Source organism: Herpailurus yagouaroundi, unplaced genomic scaffold (assembly GCF_014898765.1).
Source record: "Herpailurus yagouaroundi ecotype Mexico unplaced genomic scaffold, PumYag 161, whole genome shotgun sequence".
NCBI classification, from domain to species: Eukaryota; Metazoa; Chordata; class Mammalia; order Carnivora; family Felidae; genus Herpailurus; species Herpailurus yagouaroundi.
The window spans coordinates 16,256,258-16,268,394 of NW_024412402.1; the positions used below are offsets into that span (position 1 = coordinate 16,256,258).

Sequence of the window (12,137 nt, forward strand, 5' to 3'; positions counted from 1 at the left end):
TAAATCTAAGCGATACCCCTAAAACACTGATCATTTTGGTTGCTAGGCAGAAGACTCCCTACCACTTTTAAATTTGTCTGATGAGCAACCAGTACTGATCCAGCAAACACAAGCTTTTTAGGTCATACAATCACCTTGCATTTCATCTCGAGGCAGAGCTAGAAGTACACATCTGTTTCAAAGACATAAAGCCAACTCTCAAGAGGCAAATTTTTGGAGAACACCCAAAAATATGGGACTTGAGAATGAGTTTTGCAGTGCATCAGATTAACTGACTGAAGTGTGAATACAGCATCTGGCTCAGAAGTGAATGCTTTCATGAATGCCAAGTCTAGATAGATCTTTCAACTACTACAGTATGGACTGTGATGAGATCTCTCCCTCCTTTGAAGTCATCACACTTATTGTCTGCTTTAGCCATATGACACTTAATCAAATACTGCCATCACATACCATCCCTTGTGTTGTCCAGTTTTAACTCTTTGATGTGTCTATACATACTTCAACTGCACTGTAAGCTCTTTATTTATCCTAACATCTAGCATACAGCCCTGCACATAGTAAGCACTCAAGTTATTTGGTGAATGGAGACATGATGAAAAGGCCTATAGAATAAGAGAAAAATCATGCAATCACCAGACAGAAAACCACCCATTTGTTTATCTGGCTCCAAAATTAGGCTGGAATTGTTAGTGGACAGATTTTCTTCTGGCAAACAAACAAAAAAAGCAGCAAAACTTCAGAACCAAACAGTAATCTGTGCAGTAAGGCAGTATCAAACATATCCATTTTATCCAAATGACTGAACGAATACCAATAAATGGACATGTCGGACTTCAAAATGAAACTCTTTGCAGCAATAAACAAATGTTTATATCTGACTTTAAGCTAAAACCCTGTGAACTTAGAAATATACACATTCACTTAGATAGCATGCAAAAATAGTACTTTGGTAGCAAGATCCAAGAGCTATTAATTTCAAAATTTACAATTTCAATAGATAAGAAGTCTAAAACACAGTCCAAAAAAGGGAAGTGATGTGTTTTTCAGGTTATTCAGGAAGGTAGCCAGGGAAGAGGCTGGGATGGGACTCAGCTTTCTGATGCCTTCTTGTGATGAGATGAAGGCTGCTACCTCAACGTACTGAAACTATGATTAAAGGAAAGTTTCCTGGAAAAACCGAAGTTCCTATATACCTCTTCCCTCCTTTCAAACTTAGAAGAAATTGTTTACTGAGTTTTCATAATTGCATTTTAATGCATATTTCAAATGCATTGAGCCAGAAATTTAATGGGCACACAGGATATTCCTTCCCTGTGACCCTCTGACATGAATTCACATTTAAGTGAGCACATTAATCCGCACAAAAAGTTCCTCATGGTCCATATCTTACTGTACTTTTTCTATTTTGTGAAATTCAAAGCACAAAAGATTGTTGAATTTCTTTTTGCAGTTCTCATCAAGACAATAAAGTAAAAGAAGAGCTTCCCGGTTGCGCCTGGGCGGCTCAGTCGGTGAAACGTCCGACTCTTGATCTTGGCTCAGGTCATGATCTCAGAGTTCGTGATATGGAGCACTTAGTCGGGCTCTGGGCTGACAGCATGGAGCCTGCTTGGGATTCTTTCTCTCCCCCTTTTTCTCTCAAAAATAAATAAATAAACTTAAAAAACAAGAAGAGATTTCCGAATTACTCATTCTGAATAAGCATTTCTGAAACTGGGATCTAAAGATTTGCTTTCAGGTATCTGAGACTCTGAGAATTTTTTAAAGTTGTGTTTTTATTTTCATAAACATACTCTGTCTGGATTACTTGGGGACATCCACCTCATAACTGTGTAAGGCTAAGGTCTCAGTGACGACATTTGCTTCTTTGCTTAAGATTACATTTATACTAAGTCTTCTAGAGGGACAGAGCTTAGTATTCAATGCAAAATTTTTCAAACTGGGTTTCAGTCTATGTCTTTGAATTAAAGTTTGAGTAACACTGATCTAGATCTCTATACTTTCCAAAGTTCTCCTTCTAGACTGTATTTGGTAAATTTAATAAATATGTGTCCAGTGTCTCCTATGTGCTAAGCATGGAAATATGGCAGTGAATAAGAGAAACCAGAACTTGTCCTTACAGAGCTTATATTCTGGCAGGAAAGACCAACATTGTTAATGAAGAAATCTGGTTCCTTGGTTGAAATCACTTAACAAGTAGAGAAAAAAAAAACATACAGTTATCTGCCCTCCTGTCACCTACAACTGTTGATCAGAGAATCCACTATCATCAACATGTTCTCAAAATATTCTAAGAGCTTGAGGTCAATTTGGTCTTATCTGTTTGACATCAGGTGAACAGATCCTCTTTTAAAAATTCTTCAGAGGGGGCAGCTGGGTGGCTCAGTCGGTTAAGCATCTGACTCTTGATTTCGGCTCAGGTCATGATATCATGGTTTGTGAGTTTGAGCCCCGCTTCCAACTCTGCGCTGACAGCATGGAAGCTGCTTGGGATTCTCTCTCTCTGCTCCTCCCCTGCTCATGCTCGCTCTCTCTCTCTCAAAATAAATAAACATTTAAAAAATTAAAAACAATTCTTCAGAGAAGCTCACTCTCCTTTCCTTGCTTTAGGTTATGCTTCTCATAAGTGGACAAAGACGCAACTAGCTATTTCCTGGTTGTTTGAGAAACAGTTTTATGGAGAGATTTATATTCATTGAGGTTTTGATTGCACAACACTTTACCCTTTTGATTGGGAAATTTCTATGGACAAAACCAATCAAGCCAAAACAGTTACAAATGCCTAAGTACACTTCTAAACTCATGAAAAGTTCATGGGTGGATGCTAACCAGCACAGTGCAAAAACTCCCAGAAATTTAACCTTAATGACCTTGAAATTGAATTTATAACTTTATTCTTTAATAGAACAATAAATGAGATTCAGAACACAGTGGCTCCTATTAGCTACTACTTTAATCCTGTCTATAAACTACTACTTTAATGACACCCTTGTTAAGGGGGTATAAAAAGAGAGGGTCGTAAGAAGACCTAAATGTAAACATTATCAAGTAAACCAATTCAATTCTGTAATTGGGAAGTGGGTGCCAAATGCCCTGAACGACAGTCAATAAGTTTGAAATATCTTAGTTTCTGGACCAAATTTCCTAAGCAACAATGTCCCGGGATGAACACTACTTGAGCCAAGATCTCTCCAACTTTGGAACAATCTCCTCCGTTAGCCTGATTGTGATTGTTCTCACTGGGTTTTTACCCAAGGAGCTGGGGGGGGGGGGGGGGAGTGCCATCCCTACCAGAAGAGAAGTACACAGATACTATGACTATTAACAAGAAGTAGTTCATTGAAAACTGGGAGAAAGATTCCTACCAGAATCTTTTAGCAGACACTATGACAAGGGAACTAGCTTACCTAAAAGACAACTCCCTCTCTGCCAATAATACAAATCTGAAAGCCTGAAGGTCAAAACAAACAACGGAAAGATAACCTGGCTGGTGATAAAAATTTCTAGCCCAAATTAAGCCTCTGTACCTGAACACTCAGATCCACAGATAGCCAGATGCACACTGAGAGCTTTACTTTTCACCACATCCGGCACAATAACTAAAGCAGGGAAAAACTGGCTTTAGTGAAGGAGCTTAGTCAGAAACATAGAAGGGCCTCAAGCCAACCTAACTCTGGAGACATCGACACTCTACAAATTCCAGACCAACTCTCAGCCAGGCTAACTTTAATTGTGCCCCTAACTCCACGATAACAATACACTATCTGACTACAACCGAGCCTCTTCAATTCTCCAAAGCATCTCAAGTCTTCTCCTTCGAAGCTCAAGTTAGAAAAGCAAGGCGACTGACACAAAGGCCAGTCAGTCGTCCAAAGGCGCTTTCTGCGTGGCTCTGCACTGCCACTCATTTGAAAATTCCTAAACTGAGGGCTCACCGGCCCCCCTCTTCTATCCTTCCTCAATTCCGCCCCGGCTGGTAAGCCTCGGCCTGGGAGCCCCTCAGCCTGGAACAAAGCGAGGGGCCCCGGCGGTGGGGGCGAGAGGCGCCAGCGACACGGGAACTGCCGCACAGCGCACAATGAGAAACTACCAACTTCAGAGCGTAGGAACATCAATTGGCAAGAAAGAGGGGCGGCGGCAGGCACGCCCAACTTCAAACTCAGGAAACCTACGGGCTGGCGGCCATCTGGAAAAAAGCCCCCTTCCCAGGGAAAGAAGAAAAAGGCGGAGGAGATGCGAATCGCCCACCGGGCCCCGGAGGGGAGCCCTGAGCTCAGACCGGCCCCCGCCCCCGAGGCCCGCTTCCTCGCCTTCTCTCTGCCTCTGGTTCGCTGCCCCAGGCCGGGCGGCCGGTTACCTTGATGCGCTCCCGGCACTGGGAAGGGGTCCGCTCGTAGCCCAGCTCGGCCAGGGCCCGGGACACGCGCTCGTACATGGCTGGCCCAGGGGCCTTGCTGCCGAACACCGTGCCGGCTCCCTCCAGCTGCTGGTACCGCGCCTCCACCAGCCGCTCGTTGCCCCATACTGCGATGAGCGCGTTCGTCTCGGCCGGCGTCCACGACATGCCCCGGCAGGCGGCGGCGGCGGCTGCCGCAGCCCCGCCACCGCCGCCACCAGGGGAGAAGGAGACCGAGGACGAGGCGGCGCTGCGGCCCCCCAGCCCCAGCCCGAGACCCCCAGACGCCGCTGCCCCCGAGCCCGTCGCACTGCCCGGCCCGAGCGGGGAGGCACCCCGAGGCGTGGAAGGGTCGGACAGCGATGGATTTCCGTCGCTCAGGCCACCAGGAGAAGCCGGGGAGAGCACCTCCATCTTCGGGATTTTTAGCGGCGAGTTGGCGGGCAGCTCCGAGCCACAGGGCGCAGCCATCTTCCAAGCGGCCGCCGCTGCACCGCCCGGAAGTGACGCGCCCGCGCATCCGGCCGCCGCGGTCTCCGGGGCTGCCCTCGGGCCTGGCTCGCCCGAGGGCGGGCGGCTGCGGGCCCCTGCTGCCGAACGGAGGCCGTCCGCTTCCCCCGGCCTCTCTCCGCGGGCCCTACCGCGCCTCCCGCTCCTCTCCCGGGGTGAGGGGCGGGGATGAGGCGCGCCGAAGCCCCGAGCTGACGAGAAGGGTGGGGGCATGAGGGCGCTGGTGTGAGGAACAGATTGGAGCCTTCCCACTTCCTCTCCAATCTCAGCCCCCGGGAGGAGGGGTGAGGCCCGCGAGGGGGCCCAGAATTAAGGAGGACTTGACCATTTCCCTCGCTCTCTCTCTTCTCTCCCTCCGCTCTGCCTCCCCTCCCTTTGAGCTGGCCTCGGGGCGCCGAGGCTGACGTCCAGGGCGGAGACTGGGGAAACCTGCCGAGGGCTTCTCCGGGAAGCGCCGAGGCTGAAGGAGAGCATTTCTGGGGGAGGCTTTAAAAAGCAGTTGTGGACCAGGGTTAGAGTTGGTTCGCTGTGGCTTTTCGAGAAACCCTTGCGCCATTATTTGAGGAACAGCAACTCTGGCTCCAGTTAAGATCTGTTTTCCAGTTAGCCTGGGTAGGTGTGACCATGTGTAGAAAAACTTAGATGCCTTTATCGCGTTTGTACTTTGTAGTTTAAACATGTAGGAACTCTGGAGCCCGGCAGAAAAGTTACTTTCCAATACCATTCTCCATCATCCCTGATTTGGAAGTTGCCTCGTTTTCCTACTGTATTTCACACCCTGGAGTGTAAGGAGTTTGAAAAGACGACTGCCAATTATGGCAGCTCTTGTGACCTCTGGTAATTAGTTTATCAGCCGTTCCTGAATACTCCTCAAAGTGCTGCAGTTTAATGAACATTAGCATGCCAAAGCCAATAGTAGCTGTAAGGTATTTCAATAATCTTCAAAGCCAAATATCTGATTGTTTATCTTGAATGCTTAACTTAAAAGCCTCAGCGGATCTTTTTCAAATATGTGGAATTTTTTTTGGAAAGCAAATATATGTTAGGTTTTTAAAAGAAAATGGAGCTGAGGGGGTGCCTGGATGGCTCAGTCCCTCAAGTGTCCGAGTCTTGATCTCAGCTCAGGTGTTGAGTTCAGGGTGGTGAGTTCAAGCCCCCTATTGGGCTCCTGCCCGGTGTGGAAACAATAAATGAATGAATGAATGAATGAATAGATAAATAAATAAATATAGAGCTAAGGTCAGCTACACCCTAGAATCACACTAAGAGAATAATATGCTTAGAAAGCCAAAGGAATAAGCAGTAGGGATGAAGTAGAGAAGGTAACCGTCTCTGTTTATCATATTAAAAGGCCCCCATAGTTTTCAGTATGAAGAATCATAAAGAAGTTCCAGAATTTATGCTATATTTTCCTCTTTTTCTAAGAAAAAGATATGGTCAAACACCTTGGTGAAGAGTATGGATTCTGTGGGAGTTGGGAAGGGGTTAAAAAAAAAAAAAAGTTTGGATTCTAGAGTCGAAATGCCTGGCTTCAAATTCCAGTTGTGCAACCTCAGCCAATTTAGTTACGCAATCTGTCAGTACCTTGGTTTCTTCATTTATAAAATGGGGATGACCTCACAGCATTGTTATGAGAATTAAATGGGTTGATACAGGTAAAGCCCTTAGAAGGGTGCCTGGTTCACCGTAAACGTTAGATGAACATTAGCTATTATCTCATTTGGGCTATGCGACAGTCCTCTCTTATGCACGGTTTCACTTTCAGGGTTTCAGTTGCCAGTGCCAAAAGGCAGGAAGCCGATCGTCCTGATTTATGGCCAGAAGGTCAATAGCCTAAGGCTACCTCACAATGCCTCTGTCAGTCACTTCTCTTCATCTCATCGTGTAGGCAGTATCTATTTCATCTCACATCATCGCAGGAAGGGTGAGTACAGTACGATAAGGTATTTTGAGAGAGAGGAACCACATTCACATAACTTTTGTTACAATACATTGTTATAATTGGGCTATTGTTATTGTCATTAATCTCTAACCATGGCTAATTTATAAATTAAACTTTATCTTAGGTATGTATGTATGTATATGAAAGAACATAGTACATGTAGAGTTGGGGACTATGTGTGCTTTCAGGCATCCACTGGGGGGGGGGGGGGTCTTGGACCAATCCTCTGTGGATAAGGAGGACTACTGTAGGTTCGTTAATAGACACTCTTTACTTTGTTGCTTTCTCTCCACCACTAGCTTTCAGTGTCTTCATTTTCAGTTCTTTTAAGGGCTCTTATGGCATCTCAAACACCTGTCAAAGCAAAATTCACTCTTATTCCACCCAACAGTACGTTTTTTAATGTCATAAGGTATTTAATGTGCATGAAAGGGGAGAGTCATGCCTAAATCAGAGACTCCGAAGAGTTTTAACATCACTGCTTATCCTGCTCTCATTTTCCCAGGAGCCTGAAAAAGAGCCTCCCTCCTTCTTTTGTTAATTCTGGATGATTCTCAAATCAACTCTGACTCATGCAGGAAGCCTTCCTAGATAAAGTGGGTTGACTGGGAAGTCTCCCTTCCCACAAACTTCTGTTTCTAGACATTATTTCTATATGTCCCCCCCCCCTTTATTCCCACAGCTCATCAGTCGATCCAATGAGAAAAAGTGTCAAAAATAAAATTTCCAGTAATATCCTGAGGTTACAATTAATTCAATAACATAAAAGCCATTAGTATGTACTACACAGTATGGAGGCATTGCTGCATAGGCAACCTGGATCATGTGCTTGTCATGTTGGCTAACCGTGGCTGATCCTGGATTCCTGGAGCTGTGTGATGTGCTCGTTCAAGGCTTCATAGTTCAATCAGAATTTCTGGAATGTGTTTGAAGTAATGTACTACACTTTTTGTGGATTCAAATGATAGCATGAGTAGATGAAAAACCTATTTGAGAGATAATGTATACAATGTCTCAAAATAATGTGCAAAAGAGGTCAGAATGATACAGAGTAATCAACCTGTCAACTGTCAACTACCTCCCTTTAATTGCATCATCCCCTTTTCCATTTCCTCCACAATCTATGCCCAGTATTTGTTTTCTCAACTTTTTGTTCTTTTTTCCCCCCCATTGATTATCTTCCCTATACTGTATCTTTTATTCCCATGACCTGTTCATTCCATAACTAGAAGCCTGAATCTTCCCTTCCCCTACATCTCTTTTGTGCATTTCCTTACCTCCCTCCCCTCCAGCAACCATCACTTTGTTTTCTGTATTTATGAGTCTATTTCTGCTTTTTGTTTGCTTGTTTGGTTTGTTTTTTGGATTCCAAATATACGTGAAACCATATGCTATTTGTCTTTGACTTAATTCACTTAGTATTACACTCGCTAGGTCTATTCATGTTGTCACAAAGGGCAAGATCTCATCCTTTTTATGGATGAGTAAATATTCCATTGTGTATATACCATGTCTTCCTTATCAATTCATCTGTCAATGGACACTTGGGTTGCTTCCATATCTTGGCTATTATAAATAATGCTTCAATAAACATAGGGGTGCATATAACTTTTCAAATTAGTGCTTTCATTTTCCTTTGGGTAAGTACCCTATTGTGGAATTATTAGATTGTATGGTATTTCTGTTTTAGTTTTTTGAGGAAATTCCATACCATTTTTCTCAGTGGCTATACCAATTTACATTCCCACCAACAGTGCATGAGGGTTCCTTTATCTCCACATCCTCATCAACACTGATTTCTTGTCTTTTTTACTCTAATTTTTTTAATGTTTATTTTTGAGAGAGAGAGAGAGACAGAATGCGAGTGGAGGAGAGGTAGAGAGACAGGAGACACAGAATCTGAAGCAGGCTCCAGGTTCTGAGCTGTCAGCACAGAGCCTGATGCAGGGCTTGAACTCACGGACAGTGAGATCATGACCTGAGCTGAAGTTGGACTAACCAACTGAGCCACCCAGGTGCCCCTCTTGTCTTTTTTATTCTGGCCATTCAGACAGGTATAAGGTGATAACCTCATTGTGGTTTTGATTTCCGTTTCCCTGATGATTAGTGATGTTGAGTATCCTGTCATGTGTGTGTTGGCCATCTGTATATTTTCTTTGGAAATGTCTGTTCAGGTCCTGTGCCCAGTTTGTAAAGGGATTATTTGTGGAGTTTTTGGGTATTGAGTTGTATAAGTTCTTTATATAGTCTGCATATGAACCCTTTTCAGATGTATCACTTGCAAATATCTTCTCCCACTTAGTAGTAGCCTTTTCATTTTGTCGACGGTTTCCTTCACTGTGCAGAAGCTTTTTGATGTCGTCCCTGTAGTTTATTTTTGTGTTTGTTTCCCTTGCCTTAAGAGACATATCTAGAACAATGTTGTTATGGCTGATGTCAAAGAAATTACTGCCTATGTTCTATTTTAGGAGTTTTGTGGTTCGGGTCTCACATTTAGGTCCTTAATCCATTTTGAGTTTATTTTAAAAGAAAGTGGTCCAGTTTCATTTTTTTGCATGTGGCTGTCCAGTTTTCCCAGCACTATTTGTTGAAAAGACCATCTATTTCCCAGTGCATATTCCTCTGTGCCCAGTGTTTGTATTTCCAACTTTTGTCTGAAGCCTCTCCTTATCAGTTGGACAAAAGTTCTCCATCTAGTACCCACTCACACATTTTAGCATTTCACCTTAATGTTTTCTGTTTCAAAAGCTTTATTCATTCTGTTATATACTTACTCCCTTGCTGTGTTTTATGACTGTCAGTGTGTTTGCTGTTTCATCTTTTTTTCTCTTCATATTCCACATCAAGTCCTGTTACCTCTGAAATCTTTCCTAAATCTGACTACTTCTCAACTCTAGCCTCCATCATGTCTTTCCTGGACAACTGGACTTTCTATGTGCACACTTGTCTGCTTACACAGTAGCCAAGGTGAATTTGGTTTTTTAAAACTTTTTTCTTGTGAAATGTAACATGAATACAGAGGAGTATATGAAACATACATGTACAACTACTCTATGGTTTATTATAAAGCAAATAGTGCATAGCCACAATCAAGTCAAAGAAATAGAATGTAGATAGCACTCTAGAAGCTTTGCCCCATAAGCCCTTCCCAATGTTAAACCCTTATCTCCCTTATAGAGATAACCACTATACTGACTTGCCTTTCTTTATAATTTTATCACTGTATCTCATCCACCCAAGCACTGTCAGAAAGGAATGTAGGCCCACCTTGCCAAGCTTCCAACTTTTAAGGAAGGCCAGAAGTCTGGCTTTTAAATTTTTTTAAATTTAATTTTAAAATGTTGCATTATTTTTTTAAAAATAGGGCACTGCAGAAAAAACAAATCTTTGCTGGTCGAACCCCTCCCCCCCCCAAACAATAATTTTACCATTGTATCCTACATCACTAAAAGTTTTTCCTGGTTTTGATTTTTTTTTTTTTTTTGTAAGTGAAATCACATGTATTGTATATCTGGCTTCTTTCATTCAGTATTATGTTTTTAATTAAGAGTCATCTATTCTGTATGAGGCTACAGTTTATTCATTTTCATTGCTGTAAAATACTCTTATTTTATGAATACGTCATATTTTATTTATCCATCCTACTATTGAGTTTTGGGCTGTTTCTAATTTAGGATATTATGAATAATGCTGCTACAAACATTCTTGTCCATGTCTCCCAGCGCATATGGTCAAGAGTATATGCCTTCCTCCCTCCCTTCTTCTCTTCCTTCTTTCCATGTGTATACCCAATTCTTCCAACTCCATTTTCTGAAAAGACCATCCTTTCCCTCCTCCTTTTGCAATGCTATCTTTGACTTAAATCGAGTGTCCATATGTGCATGGGTCTGTTTCTGGGCTCTTTTATTACATTGGTCTATTTGTCTGTCTATTTTTCTGTGTTCCCTGCCACAATATCACACTGCCACAATAATGAGTCACACTGGCTTTATAATAAGGCTATGTCAAGTCGAGAAAGTCCTTCCTCCTCCTCTTCCTTTTCTTCCTCCTCCTTTTTCAAGAGTGGCTTTCTATTCTTGATCCTTAATATTTCCACATACATTTTAGAATTAGCTTATCAAGTTCTACAGAAGAAGCTGTGGGCATTTTGATTGGTATTACACTGAATCTATAGACCAATTTGAGAAAGACTGACATCTTTATAATAATTGGTCTTACAGTCCTTGAAAATGATGTCTCTTCAGGTGCCTGGGTAGCTCAGTTGGTTGAGCGTCTGACTCTTGATTTCAGCTCAGGTCATGATCCCAGAGTTGTGGGATTGAGCTGCACATTGGGCTCCCCACTGGGATCGAGCCCTTCGTCAGGCTCCGCACTGAGCACAGGGCATGCTTAAGACTGTCTCTCCCCTTGCCTCTATCTTCTACTCACACTCTCTCTTTCTAAAGAAAAAGAAAAAAAGAAAAGGAAATGATATCTCTTGGGATATATCCTTGGAATGATATCCCTTCATTAGTCTTTAGTTTCTCTCAATAAAATTTTATAGTTTCCTACACAAAGGTCCTATACACTTTGTTGGATTTATCCCTGGGTGGTTGGTATATTTTTTAACACTCTTATAAATGGTATCACTTCTTAAATTTTATTCTCTAATTGTTTTTGCTGGTATGTAAAAATACAATTGATTCTTGCGTGTTTATTTTGTACCTAGTAATCTTGATGGAACAGTCTTTTAAAACTGTAAATCATTACATGTCATTCCCTTGTTAAAAACCCACCAATGGCTTCTTATTATAAAAATATAATCCAAACTCTTCGCAGTGGCCATGGTGATTTTAAAACATGTTCACATGTTATTTGACACTCTTCCAACAGGAAGGTGAGTCTGCATTCCCTCCCCTTGGACCTGGGTGAATCTTTGTGATTGCCTGAATGAACCAGAAGTGGTAGAAGGGACACTGTGTGACTTTCAGGGATAGGTTTAGAAATACCCTGAAGCTTCTGCCAGTTTCTCTTGCTCTGAAAACCTCTAGCTACCATGTAAGAAATTGAGCTACCCTATGTCCATGTGGACAGAGAAAGCCAAGGAGCCAGAAATGTTCCAGCCTCCAGTTATTGTGTAGCTAGCCAGACATGTGAATGCAGAAGCTCTGAGACAATCCTAGCCTCAGCCACCACCTGACTGTACCCACATGAGAGACCCTAGCAAGAGCTGCCTAGCTGACCCCAGGTATCCCCAGATTCATGGGCAAAATTAATGATTGTTGTTGTTCTGTGCCACTAACTTCT

General features: G+C 42.8%; 1 protein-coding gene and 1 long non-coding RNA gene across 7 annotated transcripts in view; one reads left to right on the forward strand and one right to left on the reverse strand.

Annotated features, from left to right (window-relative positions):
• Positions 1 to 5,239, reverse strand: part of MSANTD2 (Myb/SANT DNA binding domain containing 2) — a 31,415-nt gene extending 26,176 nt beyond the window's left edge. For 2 of the 6 annotated variants that reach the window (XM_040483400.1, XM_040483401.1), the window contains exon 1: positions 4,361 to 5,239. In XM_040483400.1, the coding sequence (XP_040339334.1) occupies positions 4,361 to 5,122 (762 nt within the window). In that variant the 5' untranslated portion in view covers positions 5,123 to 5,239. The remainder of the gene's footprint in view (positions 1 to 4,360) is intronic. The other 4 variants (XM_040483394.1, XM_040483395.1, XM_040483396.1 and 1 more) reach the window with 4 other exon arrangements.
• The window catches only part of LOC121035580 (uncharacterized), a 32,338-nt gene continuing 25,152 nt past the window's right edge, over positions 4,952 to 12,137 (forward strand). The window contains exons 1-2 of the long non-coding RNA XR_005792973.1: positions 4,952 to 5,064; positions 6,675 to 6,833. This is a non-coding gene — a long non-coding RNA (uncharacterized LOC121035580). The remainder of the gene's footprint in view (positions 5,065 to 6,674; positions 6,834 to 12,137) is intronic.